Raw genomic sequence first — 26664 nt, 5'->3', positions numbered from 1 at the left:
GATATGCTGTGTAAAAACATTGTCTTGGTCCCTTACAACTCTCCAACAGTAATAAGAAGGTATATATTTTTGTTCATCTTCTTATGAGTGCAATAACAGTTTCACATATTCAGCCAGACAAGAGCAAACAATGACTGTTGTCATTTGTCTTTTTATTTTCAAAGGTTACCTACAAATGATGCTGTTGTTATTTTATGCACTTTCCATCCCTAGAATAGGTTTGTGTTGACACAAGAAAAGGAACATGTTGTTTTTATGTTGGTAGATATGTAATAAGGATTGCCCCTGTGTGCTTCAAGTTGAAACACTGTACTTAAAGTGTTAGCAAAGTTTTTAGTTTCCAAAGGTGAATAATCTGTATACTGTAGCTGATGTGAACCTCACACAAGGCTGACAAAACTGACAAACACCCAAATACTGTTCTCCATTAAAGTGACTCCATTGTTTTGGCAAATGTCGAAGTAAATAGAATCAGTGTATGAATACTTAAAGCTATTGATGTCTGTCTTGCTTTATTGAAGATTAGTCTTAAGAAAGCACACATGATAGTATACGTATACAATCAATATATTAACTTTGACAAAGTAAATCATATGGTTCAATATGGTTTTTAACATATATTCATAATGTCGTGAGCATGTGTGTTTGAATTTGAGGACTCTTTTGTGTTGCTTGCATTTGATGGTTTGGTACACTGATGTTGACTTCAGAGAGTCAACAAAATACATATGCAGTAGATATATGTATTTTACTGCTGTCCATTCTACAACATGCCGAGATCACCCTTTCAGTTGGCTGTTAGACTTTAATTACAGTGCATTCCATCAATTCCCATAAAGGAGAGCAACCCAGATGGCAGCAGTGGCCCTGAAGCGAGTTGCTGCCTACCACAACAACACACTACAAATGCTGTTGTTGTGGATACATTGTATTCACTTGATGTCCTAGTAGTGGAAGTCAGCCTGCTGCCCCCTCTCAACTCTGTTAACATTCTTCTCCCACTTCTGATATGTCCACCTCAAGCTGGTCACACTAATGTGTGTAGGAAAAACAAAAAACAAAAGGTTTTGGCCACGGATGCAAGACAAGGAGTCAGGAATAAGCATTTTTGGTTTTGCTAGCAGTTAGCATTTTATGAGACAACCCATTATACAACCCAATGTAATTGTACTCACAGCTGCATTGCAAAAGAAAGATATGCCAGGAGAGCCCCATCAATATGTCAAATGTATGCCATGCCAAATAAAGATGTTATATTTTTGACATTGTTTTCAAGTCAAGTCATACTTTATTATCAATTCTTAAAATATGCAGGCATACATAAGGGTCGGAATGGCGTTTGTCTCTGACCCACGGTTGTTGTTCACAATGCAGGTGCAAGACGCAGACATGCCAGGATAGAGATGGACATTGCAAGGGCAAACAGAGAAGTCAGCCAAGTTGGTGTGTCACCCAGACTATGCTGTCTATTACGCTCTATGGGCTTGACTACTCACCTCAGTGAAGCAGTGTACTGAAATATTGCGAGACTCATTTTTCCTTAGGAAGACCAGCTATGGTAATTTTTTTCATCTCCATATGAAGAATAACATGAACCAATGGGCATTCACTGTGAATGAGCAGCTAAAATAGCATCACCGACTGCAGATGACTTACCGCAAGCCAAGGAGGATCTTGTCTCACCCTTGTAGCTGCCCTTCCTGTCCAGGTGTCATTATAATAATAATAATAATAATAATAAATTTTATTTATATAGCGCTCTTCTCTCACTCAGAGCGCTTTACAAAAACAAAACAATAAACAAACAAAAATGTCATGTAGAGTTGGGTTGGTGGGTGAATTAGGGGTAGGCAGAGGAGAAGAGATGGGTCTTGAGTTTGGACTGGAAGATGGTGAGGGACTCAGAGTCACGGATATGTTGGGGGAGGCTGTTCCAGAGCCTGGGAGCAGCCCTGGAGAAAGCTCTGTCACCAAAGCTGCAGAGTTTAGATGTGTGGGTGGAGAGGAGACTGGCTGAGGAGGATCTGAGGGCCCGAGGGGGTTGATAGGGGGAGAGAAGGTCAGTGAGATATGGGGGGGCCAGATGGTTGAGGGCTTTGTAGGTGAGGACCAGGAGTTTGTAATTGATCCGGAAAGAAATGGGGAGCCAGTGGAGCTTTTTGAGGACTGGGGTGATGTGGTTCCACGAGTTGGTGTGAGTGAGGAGACGGGCAGCTGCATTCTGGACACGTTGGAGTCTGTTGATGGAGGTGGTGCTGATGCCGGCGAGGAGTGAATTACAATAGTCAAGGCGGGAGGAGATGAAGGCATGGATGAGTCTTTCAGCAGCATGGGGTGTGAGGGAGGATCTAATCTTTGCAATATTACGGAGGTGATAGAAGGAGGTTTTGACAGTGTGACGGATGTGGGGTTCAAGGGAGAGGGTGGGATCAAAAATTACGCCAAGATTGCGGGCCTGGGGGGAGGGGGAGACCATGGTGCCATCAATAGTGAGTGTGGGGGGGGTTGTACATTTGCTGAGGGTGGATTTGGAGCCAATTAGGAGGAGTTCAGTTTTGTTGCTGTTGAGTTTGAGGAAGTTATTTTTCATCCAGAGTGTAAGGGAAGACAGGCAGGATTCAATGTGGGATATGGGGGGGTTGTGGGGGGATTTGGTACTGACTGGTATTATGGTGATGAGGTGATCCTCATCTGGCCTTCAACACCTGCCTAAAGGTCAGCTTCTTTCTACTGGTGTCCAGGACCATTGGAGTTGTTTGGGTCGTTGCTAATAGTTCACCTAACCTTGGGTTTTTAAGTAGGATGATGAAATGTATAGGAATGCCACACTTTAGACTCAATATTCCCTACCAACAAGTCAAGCTCACAGTTTAGCTGTTGAAAAAAAACAGTCCTTCTAATTACATTACATTCCTGACTTTAGTATTGTACTCTCTGCTATGTTGCACCCCTGCTGGGTAGCAGCGAGCATTTAGTCTGCTTGCGGCCATTTTGTTTAAATCCCCTCTTCTTCTGACAAATTTCCCCAACCAAGGCAAAATGTTCAAACACAGACAATGTTTAACAAATACGCTCGTATCCTTTCCCAGGAGAATCTGGAGAGCGAAACCACACTGGCTGCTTCACAAAGGGAGTCTTCTTGGTTCTTGCAGCAGGCACATCTATACCCATTTGTTGCCATCAGTAGTCAGGACAGGAATTGACAAAGGCAATGTGTGTGTCCCACTCTGTAATAAGCTTCAACTTTGTTTGGCAACTTTTTCTGGCTCTGTTTTTCTTATCCTTGGAAAGTTTCCTCTGAGAACTACTGCTGAGTACCTTCATTGTTCACGCTGTTAAATCCCAAATCCTCCCTCTCTTGCCTCCCTTTATTTTGCTAGAATATGTTTGCAGGCCAAGTATCTCAATTGTTTACTACTCATCTTTGCGAGCAAACCCATGTCTAATGCAACTTTCTTCTGCTTAAGTCTTAAATGGCAGCCTTTCCTCCCTGACCCCCATGTGATGTCAGATTTGTTGCAATCGTTACGGCATGTCTTTGATGATATGCACACAGCTATACTGCCATGCATACAATTCCCCCAGTACTTTGCAGTAGAATGTGGCCAGCACTGGTTGGTTGTTAGTTGGATAGGTCAATTGTGGAGGAGGCTGACCATTGAGAAATGTTGTTTTCCTTGAAATGGCCATGTACTTAATCTTCCTCGGTCACTGTTTGCACAATAGAGGCCAATGTTTTCCTCAATTGTGTGCCAAACGGGCATGCTCTCCAATGACTAATACGTGGTAATATGTCATGTTGATGTCTCATCTGGAGGTGCCAAGTGGCATTATTTTCTCTCAGATTCTATTGACCCTCTTAAAAAACAAAAGCTTGGTGGAATGAAATAGATTGTATGCATTGAAACCTGGTCTATGAGCACAAGCATCAGCCATATGTATTTAAGGAATGATGTCACAACAGAGGACCAGGCATATTATAGGTAACATGCACATTTAAGTGTGTTCATAGAACTAGTGTTAGAATCAAATGCAACCATGTTCCCTACCAATGGTAGCAATACTGAACCACTTTGTTGTCTGGCAAAAGCTTGTAATTGTATCTCTGAGTTTGGTATGGGTAAAGGGTGGAAAAATGTCAACATGTCAGTGACTCACATATGTCAAAATAGTAAATACAAATTCAACGCTTAATGCATATTACGCCTTAACTAACCCTTAATAACATTAACTGTCAGTTAATTAATGTACCCTTATTGTGAAGTGTTACCCTTCTTCTTACCAAGGTGATTGTAGAAATGTGTTTGACTAACTTTACTCTTCACAAAAGAGGTACAAAAGGACATTTGATGTTGTATTTTATGAGGTTTTAAATTACATTTTAAAATCTGATGTAATTGTTACAATTTATATAGTTTTTTTTATATAAAAAATGACATAGTATTACATCAACATGCAACCACTGAATCCATATTTGCTCCCATCTTTATATTCCACCCTGAATTTAAGATTAATTGGATGGATGTTCTGTACATGTTAACTGCTCATCTCATTTCCTCAAGTGGTTTTACTTATTACATTGTTGCAAGTGAAGCACTGTGCATCTACGGTAAAATGACAGCCCTCCTTAATAACCAACCAAGTTGGTATGACTGCTGACATACATACATACATTTTTTTATAGCAACATATTGGAAAAACATCACATAAAAACACAAATATATAGTGCTAGTTTTATAAATAAGTTGTCATGAATGAATCATATGCAGTTGAACATTTGCCCAGATATTCTTCAGATGTTGTTTGACTCAAGAATCCCTTTAATGTTTGAATGTGGCAAATTCAAGGACTGAATATCAAAGTACAATTGAGGTATGGAGAGCCTGTATCTTGGTTATGTTGGATCGATATGTCTGCTTTTTGCAGACGATGCCGTCTTTCTGACTTCACTGGAGCTGGCATTGGAGCAGTTTTCTCAGTATGATGCACGTACAGCGAATGTAAGAACCAAAGCACACTACATAAACAACAAAACGGTGTGAACACCAGAACATTATACCCATATGCCAATGACGAAGAAGTTCAACCAAAACCATGGGCATTGATCTGCTGCTATAAAAGTCTGCACTGTTCTGGGAATCCTGAAGATTTTGGAAACTGCCTGCAGGTCACTTCCATTCAGCTACAAGAGCATTAGTAAAATCAGAGCATTGATGTCTGGCAGCAAAGCCTGGCGAGCAGGCGTATTCTTGTTAATTTCAAAGATGTTCAGTGCACTGTAAAGAATTATTCTGTTGTGGATGCAGTAAAATGCTAGCAGCAGCAGAGACACCAGCATTATATTGCAATTCTACATCATTCATTACGTGAAACAAATTCACAGTTTACTGTCAAAATAAAAAAAATATTCAATGTTATACAAATTGTGCAAAATAAGCAAATAATGTAAACATCCTCTCAAAAGGACCTAATGCAAAATATATTTTTTTTTTTACCTAACTCACAAACCTTGACAACACATAAGTCTCAGATTTGGAAGACTATGCCAATCTATTATCAACCCCCACCACACCCTGGGCAATAATCTAATGTCAAAGATAGCAACTAACAGTACAATATAATATAACAAAGACAGTAGTTGAATGTTTAAAATTGGCTGTAAATGAACAGCACTTGCTTACAGTGTTAGGTTTAGGTTAGGGCTTTGCACAGATTGAGGTCAGGTTCTCACTAAACTTCACTTTGCACACTGGTCATGTTAAAACAGGTGAGGGCTATTGGTCATACATTTTTAACATCACCCCTATCTGGAACTAAGGGATCTAGTTAAAGGATCTAGTTACTCAATAGGAACAGACTAAAAGCAATTCGAAGCATACAGTACATGCATGGACAGAGACACCAATGTGGATTGATGTTCCTCCATCATCTGAGTGGACATATGTTGTCCTTAGTCAGAAAACAACCTGGGAAAGCTAGAATAATCTGCCATCTAGGAGCAGATGTTTGGAAAACTGACTGGATTCAACTTTCCAATAGTGCTATTGTGACCCTGCCCAGGAAAACAAGATGCATGGATGGATAGATTAATAAGTATGTGGTTGTATATAAGTGTGGTGATTATACTTTAAGTTTTTCTGGTGCTCTAAAATCACTTACCTCAGTAAGAATGTTGAAAATGAAAGAATTGTAAATGTATCTCTTTGTGGTGCTGCCGAGGTAGTCATAACAGATGAGATGATTTTCTCTGAATAGTTAGATGTATCCTCCGATGCCCGCTATGTGATAACCACGCTAGTTGAATAAAAGACCAACATTGTATAAGGGTATAAGGTTGTTATTCTTCAACTTTCAAGGTTTGTGCTTTATATCATATAAAAAGTTGTCATTTATTTCCATAATACAGTCTGCTTCTTCTCTCAAGCCTCAAACTAAGGGGTATAAAGTCTCAAAAGTGCAAAAGAGATGTCTACAAACATTGTCTTTGCAGTGCCATGTCTTTGGCAAGGGGCATCCACAGTTTACAAGGCTTGCCTTCAATTTTACTCATCAAACAATGGTTGTGTACACAGCCCATTCAAGACAGGGGAAAATGCAACACAACGTGACAAGAGCATCAAGCATTCGGCCATCTGGGGAGGAAGAGTGCCAAATAATGACTCCTTGGTGATTATCGAAGCACTATTCTTTTTCTCAACTGTCACACCTCCCCCTCTAAAAAGAAAAGTAGCGGATGAAGAGAAATTTGTGTGACTATTGATCGTACCATGTGTTCCTGGGACATTGGTCAGATTCTCTTTTTTGATGTGGAACGCAAACATCATTGTGAATGTTTCAACATTGAGCATAAAAAAGCTGCCAATTCAAAGACGTTGATTGATTTGAAACCCCTCCCCCTGCCCTTAACTCACTTCCATGCAATTTATTTTCCGCTTGCTTTTGTTGCCAACGGAGCCAGTCTTTTTCCTGACCTCACAAAGGCTTGTCATTAAGATTGAAATCTTCACCACATAAAATTTTATTTGAAATCAATTCAGTGACCTTCACCATGCAAAGGCAAACTCATTGGCAAGCCCATCCTGATTTGAGGTACTGTGTTAAACAAGTGTTGCATATCAGTCCTCTGCAAACGATAATTAAAAGGTTGAAACTTCCCTCAAGGTTACTTTTTAATTTCAACCTAAATACTGAAAATTAGCGACTGATTTAAACCAACTGCCCAGATTGCTATTCTTAAAGATCTACTACTGTGCGAATAAAGGAATGCACACATGTACATGAGTACAGAAAGTGGCTTGATTCAAGTGAATGTACAGTAAAGCAGCCAAGCGAGCCATTCTCGCCCGACAGTGTTGCCCGGGGCTCTGTTTCACAGTAGACAGATGGAAGGAAACATCACCACAGCATGTACAATCACCTTCATCAAACAGCACACAAAGGCTGTTTTAACAGTCAGTTACATCTTGAGAACGAGAAAGCTTTCCAAGAAAAGCCGAATTGATATGATTTAGGCATCCATCTTGAAAAGGAAGCACTGTCATGTTGGTTTCTGTTGATGCTCTGCATGTATTTTGGAGCATTTGTGATATTTGTGTTTATTTTGGGCAAAGAGTGACAGATTAAAGTGAGTAGGTGAAACATTTGTTCCTCTTTTGCACTACAAATTGATCTTGCCTTGCGTCTTTACAGACAGCAAGATGTGTGATGTACAAGAAACAGAGCGGAACACCACCAAACAACTACTATTTTTGTTTATGTGTAAATTATTAATGAAAGTCATGCCAGCGTATGTTGTCTTTACTGAATCTTTTCCAACCATAATAATCATACAATGATTGTGCTTAGTTTGCAAAAAGTATAACAATGTGTTTGTTTATAACAGAGTTTTAGCTCGCAGACCTTATTATGTCTGGGAGCTTTTATAAACAGCTGGTTCATACATTATTGATGGAAATGATTTGACATAGAAGGGTCTTGTTTTCTTCTTTGGCCAAATCCTGCCATAATGACATTTTGCACTTTACCATATATTGGAAACATTTAAGGCTATTCTTCTGAACAAAATACACTTAATTGTGATAAGAACACTTGTTAGTTCGCCAAAGGCAACCAAAACCACAGATTTTTCAGTGCAATGTGTAATCCTTCTATTATGCAAGTATTTTTTTTACAAGACCTAAACGCACATCTGAATCAGCGCTCATGTAACAATAACCTGTAACTCCCGCACACACAAACAGTACATATTAAAGCGGCTACGAGTAACATTTAAATATATTTTAAACAGCCTCATGTTTCCTCTGATAATCATAAATTACCTTTAACAGCAAACGAGACCATGAGTGCAAAGAAAGCCGTTTTTAAATAGTTTTTATTACTGCTTTTGGTCTGGTCGCACACCCAGTCCGATTTTCGGTTCGTTCGTGCAGGCTCTATGGTCACATAACCGTATTGGTAGCAGATTTCAGTGTGGCGCAGCAACGTGAATTGAGAAGCCTATCCCTCCAGGTGAGGGAAGGGGAGCGGGAGCCTTGTTTGAGACAGTTATTTGTCATCATAATGACTGATAACGGGGCTGAACCATCAAAGAAAACGTGCAATGAAGAAAAGTTAAAAGGGAGAGTGATATAGGCTACGGGCGGGACCAGGGCGTTGCCAAGCAACGTGTATACAATTTCACGAGAGCGAAACTAGACTGTAGTGTTTACTCCTAAATGAATGAGCGGTTGGTACTAACACAACGTTTGCTTTGCTTCACCATCATCAGATAACCATTATCTGAAACAGTCATTATTTACATCAACAACACAAACACATTACCTCATCGTGATCCATACTAACTGCCGTCTCTCGTTCATTCGCTTTCTGTGAGGAGTCGGACACATAATCTTTCAGCTCCGTGAGAGAGAGTAGTTAGGTGACACTGCTGCATCAACTCATTGCAATCAGGTGTGTGTGCCAGACTGGCATTAGTTGATGCAGTGTCAAAACCACTCTCACGGAGCCGAAAAGAGTCCTCACACTTTGAACACACGGACATGCACTATAATGCTCCCTTCTCAGTTCACACTCGCGCGCCTGGCACAAGCTAGAAAACAGCTTTGCGACAGCGGGCGTTGTAAAAATACAACCGCTTTTGTCCAAAGGGGACGCCAACGTGTCATCTTACTCGTAGTGGCTTTAATGTGCAAGTGAAACATTTAGTGAGGACAGAAATTGGTAGTTAACAGTATGGAATGCAGTTTAATTGGTGTGTTGCAAATACATGTCATTCATTTTTAGACACTTCATTATCCTCAAGAGTTCTATGCCACAGCCTGCTTTAGCCATGCTTCAATTTAATCTGACAGGTTGTTATTGACAGTGGTTCTTCTCAGTAAAATAATGTCATGTCAACTCAAGTATGACTCATCAGAGCAATGCAAGTACATGTTGTGCTGCTCTTCTTTTTAAATAGATAATTGCACATGCACTTTTATAATATTGTATTGTAAATGCTCTTTAAATTGTTTTAATTGCCTTAACCCATTTTCTTCATGTTTATGTGCATTGTATATTCATTGGCCCTCATTTATCAAACTTGCGTGGAAACTGGTGCAGATTCTGGCGCAAATACCTCCCTACGCCAGGTATCGCGTGGGATTTATCAAACAGTCGTATCTCGCCAATCTCGGCGTACGCCACGCAATTATTGATAAATGCAGCGGCTGAAAACAATCGTACCACGCCCCTATATTTTCTCAGTTTAGAGGCCTCGCCCAAAGGTTTTGCGACATGGATATGCGCAATACGGCACTGCCCTGAAGTAGAAATTGACAGAATAACAGCGAAAGTAGAAAAAAAAGAGTTTCATTTCGGAGCATTAGCCTACAAGCAGCATCAAATAACGACAGAAGGCAGCAGTTAGGAAGGAAATAACTGCTGCGGTCAACAGCGTTGGTGTTGACTCAAAATCGCCACTAAAAAAAGCGTGTTGCTGTTCTGAAATGCAACCAACTGGGGGTGCGGGGCTGCGGGCATAATATAAGTGGTGGAGGAGAAAAAGACGCACCAACTGTCCGATAATGGTCCCCATAAAATAAATAGAGGTCTGCAGAGATTTGAATGATTAGAATGTATTGGCCCTTTTAGATAGCACTACTCAAAAGGGTTTTAAAAACTAAAAATAACACATTTAGCGTTTTACTGTATGACAGCATGCGCTTGGCACGAGTGGTCAGCCCGGCCGTCAGCTGCACAAGCCGACCCGGCAGCGATCAGCTGTGAGAGCGCCCACTGTCCTGCTGAGCTGCTCCACCAGCAGATCGGAAAAACGTGCCGGTTAAGGTGGAAATAAATCGCTCGCTTTAGCATCAATGACACATTAAAAGAGGAACTAACATCTACAAAGTGCGTCAAATAAATAAAATGTTAAGCTGATTGTTGTGCCGTGTATTTTTTTGTATCATAAAGAGCAGTGTAGGCCTACTACATATTTAATACTTAGGCTAACATTTTGAATGAATGCAGCCCCCGTGCCTCAGTGTCCCCCCAGCTGCTCCAAAACGGAGACAACTGCCCTTACGTGTGCGCACTATTGAATCAGCTCTCCTACTCAGTTGCACACCATAAGCTGCTCATTTTTAAGTGATTAATATCTTTATTTCGGTCTTATTTGCACTGCATTTGTATTATCTTCTAATAATTGTCCAACAAAGTCATCGGCTACCCGGCACAGCCTGCACTGCGAGTCTAAGCTGTTTTCAAATTTGCGTACACGAGCTGAGAGCTGGCGTGGGATTTGAGCGTACCCTACGCTCACGTCCATATTGATAAATGCCGAGATTTGCGTGGAGATGTACGTACACCCATTTTTCTGGTCTACGCAAGATTGATAAATGAGGGCCAGTGTGTGTACCATCAGACAGCAGCACATGTGTTGTATGTGTCAACATACCTGGCAATAAACTTGATTCTAATTATTTTTAACGTTTCATACAAAAACAACACTGCTTTGGAATCATGTGCAGTTTTTTTTATGATGAACATCAATTTGTTATTTAAATGCAAGGACCACTGGGATGTTTTTTTTTCCAATCCAAGACTTCTTTTGCAAATTATAGGGGAGAGTGGCCTAAGTTGTGCAATTTTTCACTCAAAGTGACTTTAAAGTAAGGCCTTGACAGTAAAGTCTCCAACTCAAATATGTACATATATTTCAGGGTGTTGTGCATCCCTGGCAATAAAAACTTTGGATCTGGAATAAACTGTTGAAGAAATATAGCTTTCGGAAAAAAAGTTGTCTTGATGCACAATTTGCCCCCGGTGTGGTGTAAATTGTGCGGTTGGAGAGAATACCATGGGGTGAATTGTGCCATTGCTATATATCTCATAAACTGTAATGCAAGACAAATCCATTAGACACTTACTTATTTAAGGTTTATTTAAAGTAAATAAAGTAAATAGTTGACAAAGATTGAAGGACAATTTTCTTAAACAAGGCCTAGCAGATCTAATGGTTTTACCTGCAAAGCTCACAATGACAAAGTCACCATCATCATCTTTCTGGCCATCTGAACTCTCATGTGGTGTCGTTAAGTGGAATTGAGATGTCACTCTCTTCTGAGCTACTGTAGACAATCACTTTCTTTTGGTGACCAGCGTATACAGCCATGCCACTGGCACAACTCTCAGAAATGTACTTTGCACTAGTTGCTCCGTGCTTGTGGAACCAACTGCCACCTGACAAATGTGATTCCCCTACATTGCTGCCTTTAAATCAAGGCTCAAAACCCATATGTACACCCTGGTGTTTCCTCCCCATTAACTATCTTACCTCTGCACTACTATCTGTGTTTATGTGGATGTATGGGCTTTACGTCTTTTATTTTGGTTATTGTTATTTTACCTTCATTGTTTACCTACTGAATGCACTATGTACAGCACTTTGGACAGTGCAAACTGTCATAAATGTGCTTTTATAAATACATTTTACTTACTTACTTACTTTTAACTCACCCAGATCCTTTGGCACAAATCACCCCACCCCAGAATTTTGGATAATAAGCATGATGCAGCAGTTTAGGGCTGACATCGTGCTAACTGTACAGACTCAAAATGTAGCATACCAAAGCACTAAAACATGTGTCAAATGTTTTCAAACTTGTCTATAATTGTTCAGACACAATGACCAAAAAACCTTGATCATGGAAATTTTACTTTGAAAGGCAAAACACAGTTTTTTGAGCTTAAATGTGCTTATATCTTATTCCCTGTGTCTCCCTTATTTACATGATGAGTCAAGTGGATGGCTCTTCTTAAATATGTGGTCACATTTCCAATTTCTTCCACGGTTTTCTAGAAACAAGGGGTGGAACAACTTCCAAAATGCACAACTTAGGCCACTCTTCCCTACAGTAAATCATTAATATTAATAAATTGAGTTTTAAGGTTTTTTTCATTTTGTTTTTGAGGACAGTCGGTTCAGATACCAAGAGCAAAAGCACTGATTATAAGAATAACAGAAACAAAAGAATATATATTGTTGTGTTCAAATTTGCAATGGTCTGATGATATGTATGACTCCGATGCCACCTGATTTAGTTTTCAACCTTCCAGGCTATAAACGCCGACTGCTCTGCTCACTCGGAGTGTATCCGTGGAAATGTCCAAATATTATATCATTCAGGGTGTACTTTCTGTCTATCTTTGGTTCCTACATCATTTCTCTAAAGTTCTTCCTCTGTTGCCAGTAAAATAAAAGCTAATATTGAACTTTCCTGCGACTCCTCCCTCAGTCCACTCCATATTTCTCTTTTTCTATGAGATCCTTGAGAAGGTGGGAGTGAAAGAAAAAGGACAGAAAGAAATGAGGCAATGAAAATAGTTTCAACTCATTGTGGTAAATCTTAATGGTTCCTGAAAGTTGCCATGGATACAAAGCCATACTGTATACGGATAAGAAAAAATAGGTTTTGTCAGGATCTATCCAACTCTTCATCAACTATCTACTGTATTTCTACAGAAGATCATTTCCACGCCTGTCTTTCTGAGTCTTCTTTTTTTGTTATGCATGAAAGATCATATATTAACAACGTCAGGCTCTAATGCCCATAAGTACAAACCAAAAAATCCAAATCAACATTTGACAGAGTGATGATGAAAGACAATGGTACAGTGGCATATACGTACACTGTGCTCCCTCTGGAAATGTCAAACTATAAGCTGAAATGATGATGCAAAACCCCAGTAGTATGGTCTGGAAATAATTTAGCCTTTCTCGAAACCTCTGGATGTTAATACATGATGACCCCCTTTAATTTAGCTCTGCAACCCCTTCCTTCACCCATACCCTTGCCCAGCTGTGCTTGGCGGATAAGGTATATTAGTGAGTGTGCTCTTTCTTCCAATGATTTATTTTACATAACAAGTCATGGATTCAGTGAGAGGCCAACATGCATGTTTGCAATGTTGAGGAAAAACTCTAGTATTTGATCACATCTGTCTCCTTAGACATGTAGTATGTCACCATTTTGTTCACAGAGTTTTTAAAATATATTGAGTTAACATTGTGTGTTAATGCTCATTATACAACAGTGTGTATGCCCTTCAAGAGAATAGGATAATAGTAAATTCCCTGATTTTGATATAGCTTGAGATATGTGTTAGTGCTGCTGCCCCAAATTCCCTAACTTGTCTGAATCCAAACCCTGAATTGTGCTGACTTTAGGACAAAATAAGATTGGGCTCAGGTAAATTTGGCATTGGCAGATTTCACTGGAACAATAATCTGTGTAGAAGCTTATTGTCTGCAACACTATAACTAAGTATTGCTGCAACCATTTCAATCAAAGGTAAAACAATCATCAGCACTATGGTGTCCAAAACTGTTCGGACACACATACATAGCCGCATTTCACTTTGAGGAATAAAAACAATATATTGATGCATCCTATACAATGTGTTATCAGTAATACAAAATGTTTCTGATATCAAATATCCATGTGCATCATGCTTGAAGAATTATGTGCTTTCCAACAGATAGTGTTGCTTTTTAGCAGTCAAATTCTCTAAACAAGTCTTAAAAAAATGATTTGAGATTAAAATTGAGAACAAGCATTGTAGCACACTGCACTTACTCACTGGAAAAATTATTTTCTAGTAAACCTAAAGATGGCCATGCAATTTCCCAGCTGTCTCTTTTGTAAACAAAAAAACATTGTTTGGCCCTAAACAAAAACAATCATTTGGCCGTACCTCTGCCACTTTGTCTTTCAGGAAGAGTGTTGTGACATTAAATAATGTGGTGGGAAGGGAACTGTTGAACAGGTGACAATGTTGTTTATGAAACCTTGCCAGGGGCTGAACTTGTTAAAATGTAACAGTCATTTGTTGTACAGGGTGACGGCAAAGGGACAAGGGCAATCAGCTGCAACATGGAGGTGGTGATCTTTTGACCTTTGTGCGACCATAACCCTTTATGACCCCCATAAAAACACCTGTTAGAACCTACTCGCGGGTATTTGGGGACAGAAAATCCATGTCATTTACCACAGCAGAAACAAGTGACAGCTTTGTGATTTGTGATCAGTAATTTCCGAGCCAATCAATGTCTCGCATTGATGCCTGACCGACATTGAGCCGTTCGGCTGCAACCAGATTTGTTGATGTTTCACTTAAATAGGTTTCATGGTCCCAAAATCCATGCTGTTAAACACCATTTAGCCCTCGGCTGATAATAAATATCAGATTCATACTTTATTCATGCATTATTTTAATCAGGCATTTGAGTTACCTGTCCATTTTGATATGATGAAAGGTCCCCACAATTGTCCATGTAATCCCTTGTTGCCATACATTCCATGCATCTAAATTGTTCAACGTGTTTATGACAATAAACTAAAATGTATACATGATGATTTCTCTTCTCATCCCTGGTAAGAACTCTGCCATGGCCTGTTGAAACTCTATGGAATGTCTGAAAATGATTTAAACGTCGTCAGTATTCAGAGGTGCCGGTGATACAGTAGTAAACCCAAATGGAAAAAAGCAGAGTATAAAGCTCGGTATAAAAGTGAACAGTGCCCCCCTCTTGCTTTCAGGCGATATTTCTGGAGCACCATGGCTAGTGCAAACAGCAGAGGCATCTGTGGTCCACACACATCCCGCAATCCACCTACATCTCAGTGCGAGCATCTCTCCAACGCAGTGCGGCTTTAAGAGGGACCGGGGCTCTTAAATTCGCGACTGGCTCCTCCTTCCGCCATGATGTCAGTCGGAGGAGAGAGCGAGAGGGAGAGAGAGGTGGGCAGCAGCATTGAGGAACTGAGTTCATACAATACTACTGAGACATCTACAGCTTAGCAGACAGATACGCGCGAACCGCCTATCCCGGCTCCTGTAAGTGATGCTGCTGCACTGAGGCACACTTTGATCCAACTCCATTGGGGGGGGCGATGCGCTCTCTCTCTCTCTCTGCATCCTTCCTTTATGAGTTGTCGGGAAGCGTGCACAACCTCGAATGAGTCAAAACAAGTGGTTATAAAATAAATTAGGTCTGAGCGTTCAGTTTTTCTTACGTTTTTTTTTCCCTGCGCTTTTGGATTGAAGTTTTACGCACGCGTCAAGAAGCCTTTAACGCACAGGTGTAAGCTCGCCTGGTGCCAGCGATTTAAAGCTGGTGAAATAAAGTAGGAATTTCCAGGGCAAACGTTTAGGCTAGAGATACAAAGTTAATATAAATCAAGCTTGGATTCAATGCGTATCTCCGCCCGTGGGATTGCAAGCCCAAGACACCCGAAGAGGAATTACAGCGTCCTTTTCGCACAAAGTTGACCGCTGTGCATGATTTTTCCACTTTGCACATGAGGACCGCAGTTTTTCTTAGTCCATGGATAAGTTTTTGTAGTGGATAATCTATTTTTTCTTCTACTTGCATCGCTTTTTGCTGCCGCTTCTGACGAGGATCCTTTCCCCCTACTTCAGTTTAATTCGTGGCACTTTTTTTGTGTGTGTAAATCAGTGATGTCTCTACGCGACGGTACTCGCGGTTGATTTGTTCACCCTGTCCGAGCGGAGAAGGTAAGATTTTCTCACAATCATTACTTTACTGTTGAGATTAAAATGTGTGTTTTTAATTTTTAATTTAGTGATCTTTGAACACATATGCACATGACGGGTCTGTCTTTTCATCTAATTCTGAAACGCCGGAGAGTGCCCAACAACCTAATTTATGGATAGTCCGTATACAATCAAATTCATATCCCTTGCGCTATATTTACAAATGCGAGAGAACCAAAGCTTTGTCAGAAAAAAAGGAAGTGATAGTCTATAAGGCACATGGATGAATCAGCGCGTTGCGATAGTGGGTCATTTTGATTTTTCGTGGGGTTCCTAGAGCTGCTCCAAAGATAGGATACAACCGGCGTCCCCGTGCACCTGATGTAAATATCCACCACGGACATGGTGCATCATGGAGAATCCGAGCTGAGTTGTCGCATTATGAATGTATCTCGCACGGTTGGTCACGACTTGGGGCGCTTTTTAAATCTTGCTCAACAACACTGATCGCTATGCACAGATAGGCCTATACTTTCCAAGAGCATCCAACTGCACTGGGTTGACTTGTCTGTGCAGGTTTCTCAGCAGCTTGGCCGCAAAGCCCGGTGCGTGGGTGCGCGGCAACAGCGCGCTCCTGGTCAAGCCGTTCAGCTGTCACAGACTACAACCTCCAGAGCGAGCAGTCTGTTCACACAATATGACTCCAGAAAGAAAAAGAAAAAAATTAAAGAAACATTAATAGGAATATTATTGTTATTCCACTGGGGGTAGTTCAAATAGTCACGATGTAATCCCCGCAGGGCCGAAGTATGAACCGCCACAGTTGGTTGTTTTGGGTTCCTAATATGTTACCAGCTCAATATGCAATAGATTATTATTGGACGTGTTTTTTTTTATTAAGACTCTCGCAAGGCCCACTGAACTCAATATTTTACTGGGGAATTAAATCAAATGGTAATGTGAACCTTCCCAAGGCGAGCAGCATATTTGGGCTGAAGCACTTATATCAAAATAAAGAGTCAATGAGTAAATGGAAGCAAGTTAACTATGTGTTTGATTCGAAAAAAAGAATTTGCTCATGCACCTGAGCGAATAAACCAGTGAGTACAGCAATATCCTAGCCTACTGTATTTGCTACAAACCTGGCTTAAATGATTTGTTATATCTCTGATAAATTCAACAAAACATTGGTTTGGGAGCCATTCACTTGTAAGGAAACGATATGCATTCTGAAGAGTTAGTGTAACAGACCTGTAGTCTCAGAGATGCTTCACAGGTGTCAAAGAGGTTGTCTGTTTGCTTTTAGTTTTCATGTTATGTAGTGTGTCTGTTCATTCCATTGGAACACTTTCAAGCTCCTTTTAAGTTTCACATACAGTTTATATAACAAATAAATATATATTTGTCCATAATTTGAGGCCATCATTAGTTTCAGTATTTTTCCTGAATAGCTTTCTGACATTTATTATATTGGTGAAGTCGAATTGTCTTCTTCAACTCCTACAAAGGATTATATATTGAATAGGGATACCCACCATAACTTTTTTTTTATACATAATTATTTCAAGATGTCCGACACAATTTTTAACCTGAATATATGGCCACTTTCAAATACATGGGCATTTAAAATGTGTCCTGAAAAAAAGACAATTCTATTTTTTGCAAGTAATCTAATAAGGCTATGTATGTTTTCAGACTGTATTTTTAATATTTTTGTTTTCTTTGTTTTGATTAATTGCATGGTCTAGGATTTATTTATTTGTCGACAATTAAGGATTCTGTCACATGATAATAATGGATTTTTTGAAGTCCACGTTGACATTTGAGATGACGTTAAGTCACACCAAAATTATCGCTATTTTATTTAGCATTGTGATTGCCTTTGCATGTAAGGACCGCCCTGTTGAGGTCCATGATTACAATGTTGTAATTTTGTTCATCATTTTATGAATGCGCGTGAGAAATATCACCTAGCAACATTTTTATTGGCCAAGTAGAACCGCTTCTTAATAATCCAAGTGTTTCAGAATTAAGAAACTGAAACTGAAATGTTCAAAGTCAGTGGGATATACAGCCAAACAGCATTTCCATACGTAATGCAAAAGTACTACAACTCATTTGTCAGAATTTTGATTTATCATCTATTTTATTATAATTTTATATTGATAAAAGATAGTGTGTGTTTAGGGTAATATTTGTACTTATATCTACATATTTTTTCAGTATTACATATTATATTGACATTGTCAATATGACTATTTGTGTCAGGCATAATTCAGGCATAATTTGCCTCGCACCGTCTCACCTTGCAGTACAACGCTGGTAATATAGTCATTGTTGAAGTTCCCCTAGAGAAAACAACTTTTTATTCCTCCGCCTTGTAAAGAGAATTGTTCTGGCTGTGTGGACTGAAAAAAGAACTGAGTGATCTTGACAGAAACTAGGTCTGTCAGGCTGTCAGCGATCCTTAAAGCTGTTAAAAGAGAAAAAGGCCAAGACAATCAAACGTATTACTTCTTCTTCCGATGCCCTCTTTTTGAAAACCCGCTGGCAATATTGATAGATACAACAGTGGTGAAAACCTGCTTTTGACAGTTCAAGGTCTACGGATGTCTTGGGTTCCAAACTATACACGGAAAGTTTCCAGTTAATGGTTATCTTAAAGGGGGTGAAATACAGCGGGTGACAGTAGCTCTCCCCTCTCAACACTACCTACACCAGGAAGGGCTGTCCATCACACTGTTGTGTAAGGGGATCCAGGGCTGTCCTGCTCCTCTCCAGTCTGTCCGTCCCAAGAGGGAAGGCTTGAGTTTGCCTACTGGATTCAACCTGCTGTCTAGGGCTCAAAATAGCATTTCAGGAGACTAGTGAAATGTAAGCAAAGGAGACACTCTGACTGACACCTAGGATTTATTTCTCTTACTTTTTTTCTCCCTCCAGCACAGCTCCTCATTTCACCTATAGCCAATATTCCATGGACATGTTTATATAGAGGTGTGACAAGTGAAAAGCCATATGAAAATGGCTGTAGATCACGGGATGAAAAATAAGCCACGTTATGTTGATGGAATAAGGAGTAAACAAGTTGTAATATCAACATTTGCCTTTTTAAATAAGATATCAAACTGTGTAATCTTAAACTCAATTTGTTGAAGAGAAATAACTCTACAAATCTATCTCATAGTAAATCCAGTTTCCTGATATCACATTAGCATTGTGTGTCCTTTTTTGCAACAGCATTTGTACTCCTGCATGTACTCCGAGTCAAAAACATGCTACAACCCTTCATCCTTTGGAACATTATTGTCACTTACAAGAGAAAGGAAATACAGATATTGCCTTGATCTTTTCAGTTTTTTTTCACTCTGGCAAATCACATCCCATTTAAGGATGTAATTTCAACTTCATTATGTGTTGTGCGAGCTCAGCCTTGGACTGCCTAGCGATCATCACAGTGAAGCAATTGCTGCTGCTCACCCTCAGAAAAGATGCACACTTCAAAGTAAACTGTGTCACAGTTACTAATGGGATATGTCCCATCAATATTTCTGTCACGACAGTACAACACGGCCTGTGCTATATGTGTAGAATGAATAACCCTCACACTCATCAATGTCAGCCATGTTCTTTCTGTCCCACTGTTCTTTAATGAGTCTCATGTGACTGCTTTATGAAATGTGTGAAAATAAATCTGCCTGCACAGGCTGTGTGAATGCCTTGCAATTGTTGCTGATTCAAAACCAGCTTAATTAAATTCTTATTTTTAATCAATTCCCCTTTGTCGGCAGTCCGAGAGCTTCAGTGGCTATGAACGCTGTTGCCTTGCCAATTTAGCGGACCCCTGTAGTGCAGTTTAGGTAGTCATACCTGCTCTACTGGATATTGTTTGACTCATGTAAATGGGCGGAGGAAAATTTCATAAAGTAGAAAATATTAAGGTTCCCAAAGAGCTATTTGTGGTCCCTTGTTACTGCAGGTATGTATGCATATCCAGCACCAGCTGCATATCATTTATGTGATGGCTGTCACACACTCCTGCAGTACTTTGAAGGAAATGAACGTTTGATTTCAAAGCAGCGGCCTAATAAATGCAAACCAATATCTTGAGGAAAATCATATAAGGTTGATAAACACTCAGGGGGTTGGTGGATCTAAAAGCACAGGGGATATGAGAAATGAAATTATATTAACGTTAAATATATTGCGCCGGAATACACATGGGAGGCCAGTTTTCTGAGAAGTAAACAAAGCTGAGTATTGGTTGCTTCATCCTGATACGTCATTGCACACTAAACACTATATATATATATATATATATATATATATATATATATATATATATATATAACTATCCAACCCCAGTAATGTAATTATATGTTGTAATATTGAAAACATCTACAGAACATAGATATACTTTGATTATCACAATGCTTTAACACCACTTTAAAGTCAAAAGCCCTTTAAAGCATGTGTGGGCAAGCCTTTATGGAGACCAGTGTGATTGTGGTGGAGACAGTGAAAGTATTTGAGAATGGATTAGTCAGCTAGCAAATCAGATAAATAAACTCGCCTAATAACGTACTGACTGATACAAATGAACATACATATTCCGTGCAAGCATGCAAAAAATGTATGCTAACGTCATACATTTCCCATGACCTACTTGGGTTTTTGACAATTGGGGTTCTTGCCTTTTGACAAGCTTTTGGACATGATAAAAGAGTTATAGGTATAGCGACAGCTCTCCAATAAAGGCCGCTAAGAGGCTTAAGTGGGCTCCAGGCATTTACACGTCATTCAATTAGGCTACTAAGTCCGGTGATGAGTATAGTTTGAAAATGTAATAAATGAAGGCAGAATGATAACGGATGAATGAAAACATGACGAGGGTATTGAAAACAAATAAAGAAAAGATAAACTGTTGTAATTGACGCTAGTTTGACGGTAAACAGAAAATAGCAGGTGCGCCACTAACCCCCTTTGTCTCCTAACTCCCGCCCGCCACAAGTGCCCAGGTATATAGATTAAACCACACCCACATGTGTCAATCAAAAGGAAGTGACATAAACCAAAACAGTGTGCGTGACTTTTCAAAATTAACAATAAACAAATAGACCAAATGTATTTTGGCCCCTACAATAGGATTCAGCATTGATAAACCCATCTGCAATGCATTTTCTGTTATGGTTTTATAAATAGCCTATACATTTAAAACAGTATTTGGGGGGGCTGCACTTGTGGCACAGTGGGTAGAGCGTGTCAGCCTCCCCTCCCCCGCATGGCCCAGGCTTCCACATTGAATTATTTCACATTGTTGCCTGTGTCCACCGAAGTTCCTCTAAACAGTGCTCTTATCACACTGTGTATGTTTACACACATGGGCACTCACAACACATTTGAGAGTTCAGTTGTTTACATTCAGAGCAAATGAGGTTGTCCACTAAAAGCTCCTGTCAAACGGTACTACTAATGTGTGTGTGTGTATGCATGGAACCACCACTGTTTAAGGCTTTATTCTAGTGCTTCCAAAATCATCTGAAGTTTGTATGTGAGGTACAGTTTATGAAGAAACCCCTGCACCACATTGGCTCATACAGTATACAAATTAAGTGTGTCTATGTGTCCCATTTTATTTTCATTAACAGTTTGTAAACAAGCTTTTATAGCAAAATGTTTTATCGCAACAGTGAACCCTACCATTTTTTTTCTCAATGAGATAATGAAACGGTTCATTACGGCAATGAAATGGATAGATGGAATGTGTGAACTAATAACCTTTATGTGTCCGCTGGCTCAATGGATGTCATCAAAGGTTAATTGTGTAAAACTGATGTTAATTTGCTTTCAAAGACAGGGGAAGAATGTGGGCTCATAACTAGTTGGGGATGAATAGGTCAAGTTGAAAACTCTATCTGAGGGAAAATGGTACTAATTACAGCAAACTTGAGTGTCATCTAATTTTGATATGGTGTGTTCTGTCTTCCCCTCTCCCTTTTTTCTCTCTCTCTCTCTCGCTCCTTGCTTATCTTGTGGCAGAATTGCTGCCGTAAGAAGTGAAGCTCCCACCCACTCTTGAGTATGGACTTAGCAAGTCAGGCATATGGACTGGTGGTCTTGCTCACCTGTGTGGTCTTGCTATGCTTGGCCCAGGAGAGGGACTACACAGTGAAGGAGGAGCAGCCGGAGAACGTCCGCATAGGGAACCTGCGCAAGGACCTGGACCTCAACCTGGACCCCAGCATCAGGCTGTCGTCGCCCCTGCAGTTCAAGCCTGTGTACAAGACAGGTGACGTGCCTTTGGTGCGGGTGGAGGCCAGCACGGGGGAGATCTTTACCACCAACCACAGGATTGACCGGGAGAAGTTGTGCGCGGGGGTCTTTGCCGAGAAACGCTGCTACTACGAGATTGAGGTGGCCGTGCTGCCCGACGAGATCTTCCGATTGGTCAAGATCCGCTTCCTGATCGAGGATGTAAACGACAACGCTCCCCTTTTCCAGTCCACAGTCATAAACATCTCAATCCCAGAGAACACAGCCATCAACACCCGATACCCGGTGCCCTCGGCATTTGACCCTGATGTAGGGATCAATGGCATCCAACATTATGAACTGGTCAAGGTGAGACTCACTCCTGTTTTATCTCTATAACACATCAAATGCAAATTAATAGGTACTGTATGTGTTTTTATGTATCAGAGTGGCCTCTCTCATTTTTATTTTGAAACAATAAGTACCTTTTCAGATGGGGTAAACACATAGGGCATTTACTATGGTTACTTACCATAGTGTTTACAATATACTGAACAGTGTTAATGTATAAACTAACTCTTTGGAAGAACATTTACAATAACTGAAAATGTCTCTGGTTTAAACTATTGGGCTTTAACTCTAGTTCAATGTAGAGTATGTCATTAGCTTCTTGAGAAGTGAAACTTATGTTAAAAATTAACCTTAAGGGACTAAGTTACAATTCTAGACCATTGATTTCTAAACCCTGATCCACTCCATTAAAACTGAGGTTGATCAAGTCTATTAATGTATGTCTGCAATCTTATGTAGACTAAAAGCTTGTATAATAATTTAGTTAAATAGTGAATGAGTGAAAGACACTGATAGGGGAAGATACAAGCCTGATACAGGGGCAGTCTTGAAGTTAGTGCTTAGCCTTATGGACTTAATGGAATAAATAGCTTTTTGTAAAATAAATAGGCTTTTTGTGAATCCAAGTGCATAACAATTATATGCCTGCATTTGATAAACCATATACGACTGTAGCAATATTTCTTGGAGGAGCAATTACAAAGAGACAAAATGGGATGGAATGTATTAAGTCATTTGTATTTTCAAATAACCCATAGGATGGAATTGCTCCGATGCAAGCAGAATATTAGGCTGCACGCATATTTCTGATGAATGTGAAAAACTATATCAGGGCTGATCAGGTGATTCTTTTTAATCAGTCAGTCGTTATGAAATGTTCATCCCTTATGGTTTTTATCTAATATGATTCAGATTCCATATAATTGCTTCCCCTGTAAACCTGCAATATTGCTACAGAGCTGCAGTGCTCAAGCATATATCCATATAGGAAATTCATTTTGACTTGTTGAAAATATGACCTACTTTTTCATGAAGTGGAATACGTCATGGAGCTCACAGTGTTTTATGCCAGCCATTAATATGTCCATATGCTTTATTTCATTACTAGAGAAGGCTGTAAAGAAGGTGTAGTTTTCACCATGTTCAGTAATATCAGGGAACACGCAGTCGAAAGTGCACACTCTGCATATACCACATGTCCAATTTCCAGCAACAGGTTACTTGTGCTGAACACAGTAAATTCAAGCGAGTGAGAATGTACTGTATTATGTTAATGGATGTCTCATGCAGCACTAGGAAAGGTTTTTTTATCATATAATTGCTGCTTTTTTTATTAAACTTTGGTGTAACATTCTCGGTTGCCTAATGGAGTCAGCCCTAGATGCATACATGTAGGATAATATTGTGCATATTCTTCATTTAAAGTATGCACAACACTCTGCACTTTTTGGATTGAATAATATTGGAGATGACATGAGCTCTTACAAATAAAGAGTAATTATTGAGGGGAATGCAAGCACTCTAGAGGAAACCCTATACATAATAAGTAAATAAAAGGTTTCTGGATTTGAGGCCATGGTGAGAGACAGAAATGACAAGTCCATCTTCGAGTCTCAGACTAAGTTTAAACACTGGGTGGGAATGGACAGCATAGTAGTTGTCCGTATCTGCCTTGCATACCAATTTGCATTTTTAAAGAATCCCACTGCCAAGGCCTCTCCAGTGCAATGTCCTGAATTGTTTATTCCTGGAAAATCACCAACCAAATGTCCTTCTCACTATGATGATCATCTGCAATAATTGTATTGTGTTGTTGTTGCCCTTTTACCAATCTAAAGCTTTCTATAAAACCCTTGTCTAGACTGTGGTTGTATTATCTTGTGCAGGAAATTCTTCTTAGAGCAGCTCCTCGGCTCTGCGTCCATGATTAAGTTCTGCTCATTATATTCTTATTGTACTCTAGATTAATTTCCCTGCATTTGAGGCTCCTTATGAGTATAACACAGGGATGCATTAAATGAGCCAGAAACATGTTCAACCTTTGATAGCTTTTATTTCAGAAGTGCAGTAGAGAGCCAAGGGTTTAGTGGGGAAGGAATGTGCAAGCATTTCCTAGAATAGCTCTTGGCCGCTAAGCCACCCTTGGACTATCTCTGTATGGTCCTGTGAGATTTGTCTCAGAAGCTCCCTCAGAAGGATAGTTTGCCCAGTTCTCCTGTGCTGTACAAGGCACTGTGCTGAAATTGCTACAATTGTGAAGCACAGTGAGCCACACTCAATGATCCACCACTCCACATGTAGTATGTCAACATCAAGAACAAATGAAAGAAACAAGGGAGCCTCTTTTTGTACAACTTTGTCCTTCTTCCAAAGCTTAGAGGGACACAGAACCATTACATCCTACATACAGCGCTCTGGCAGCACACATAATGGTGGGTAATCACACTTTAAGTGAACTCCCCCACCAGTTCTGTGCAGTGATGTTACGTCACCTGAACTGCAGAGAAGGCGTCCTAAGAAATGGTCAAGGTCAGAGAAAGCAATCACATGCATGGATGGAGGAGGATCTCCGAAGAAAGCAGATTTGAATCCCTTTACATATTCACAGGGAAGCCCACAGGATAATTTAGAAGCCAACACAGAAACAGGCTAAAATAAAAGAGATTTTTCCCAAGATTCCGCTCTGGATTTTGGTTGTTCACAAACATTGGTCCTTTTTTCTTTTTCCAGGGATGTATGATTTTGCAGCATCACACACAACATTAATCCAGGTTGCATCTATGTCAGCATCTTCAGACACATTAAAGGTGGGCATCTTGTTCACGTCATTTCATGTAGACCAATGTTCTGCTGCTGGCTGGGCTTTGCCTTCACTGACAAACTGGATGATGAAGCGGATGTATTTTGGTTGGGCAATTTGGAGCTCTCCTAGATTAGATCTTTTGCCACCTACCTAGATTTTTCCTGGGGTATTAAACGATCCACTTGGTTGTTACATGTCTATCTGAAATATACAAATATACATACAGTATAATATTTTACATTGGATGGTGTGTGCTTTTTACTGGTACTCCAAGTCTTAAGCTGGATAATGTATTCATGAACTGTTTCAAATTGATGCTGCCTATAACAGTTAGGCAGAGTGTCAAGCCATTGTAGTTTTCCTTGGCATCCTATTTTGACACATTATTCTCTGCTGGGGGTTGACAAGAAGAGAGAAACAATTCCCAGATTCCTTTGTCTTAATTATATGCATGAGATCATGGCCAGGGGCAAACATGGATGAGGGATATGGAGAAAGAAAGAAGGGAGGAATGAAAGACAGAGAGAGAGAGAAAGCACACGAGAGAGAGAGAGAGAGAGAGAGGTTCTATCAGCAATATAAAGAGGTGCTATAGCCTGTGATGAATAGCCCTCCCCAGTTAGCCCGATCCATGGGCATCACCGTGACCAGAGTCTTCCTGATATATTCACAGCCCAATTTCAGTCTCCTCTTAGTTTTAATAAGGTCATCAACTTGACTGAAATATGCATCCACTGATAATCTACTGTGCTGTCTGTAGAAACAGGGTTCACAGTCATCCTTCCCTCATCATCAGCCATCTCTGCTTCTGTCAGTGTCCCTCAGTCATTTTCATTTAAATTAGCCGACTCTTAATTAGATTGTGTACCACACACATCCCACGTGTACACTGCCCTGATCCCTCTCTCTTCACTGCAGAAACCTGTGGCTCTGTAATATTGGAAATAACGACAATCCATCGAGGTTCAAGATGATGTGTACCTGCTTGGTATATGTGCGGTGAAAGAGCGAGGCATGGTATAATGTGCACACTTAGCCGTTTAGACAGCTTCGTCTCTCCTGCTCAGCCTTAGGCTTTCCAGTGAGTGATTCATGCTAGTATTTGGCCTTTTCTTAGACTGCCCTAGATCTTATCACAATCCACCAGACTAATTTTGTATTCAGGAAGACACACAGCAGCCTGGGAGATAGCTCTCTTCAACTTATTGAAATGCGCTGAGTGC

At 40.1% G+C, this 26664-nt stretch overlaps 1 protein-coding gene across 2 annotated transcripts in view; it reads left to right on the top strand.

Annotated features, from left to right (window-relative positions):
- Nucleotides 1–22116: 22116 nt before the first annotated feature.
- Nucleotides 22117–26664, top strand: part of pcdh11 (protocadherin 11) — a gene marked incomplete at both ends in the record, with an annotated part of 125745 nt that continues 121197 nt past the window's right edge. For both annotated transcript variants that reach the window (XM_080035984.1, XM_080035983.1), the window contains one exon: nt 22117–22656. In XM_080035984.1, the coding sequence (XP_079892110.1) occupies nt 22117–22656 (540 nt within the window). The remainder of the gene's footprint in view (nt 22657–26664) is intronic.

Source organism: Ammodytes marinus (genome assembly GCF_949987685.1).
Source record: "Ammodytes marinus genome assembly, chromosome: 10".
Lineage (NCBI taxonomy): Eukaryota > Metazoa > Chordata > Actinopteri > Uranoscopiformes > Ammodytidae > Ammodytes > Ammodytes marinus.
Note: the sequence above shows the minus strand (reverse complement) of the source record. Positions and strands in the feature narration are given on the sequence as shown.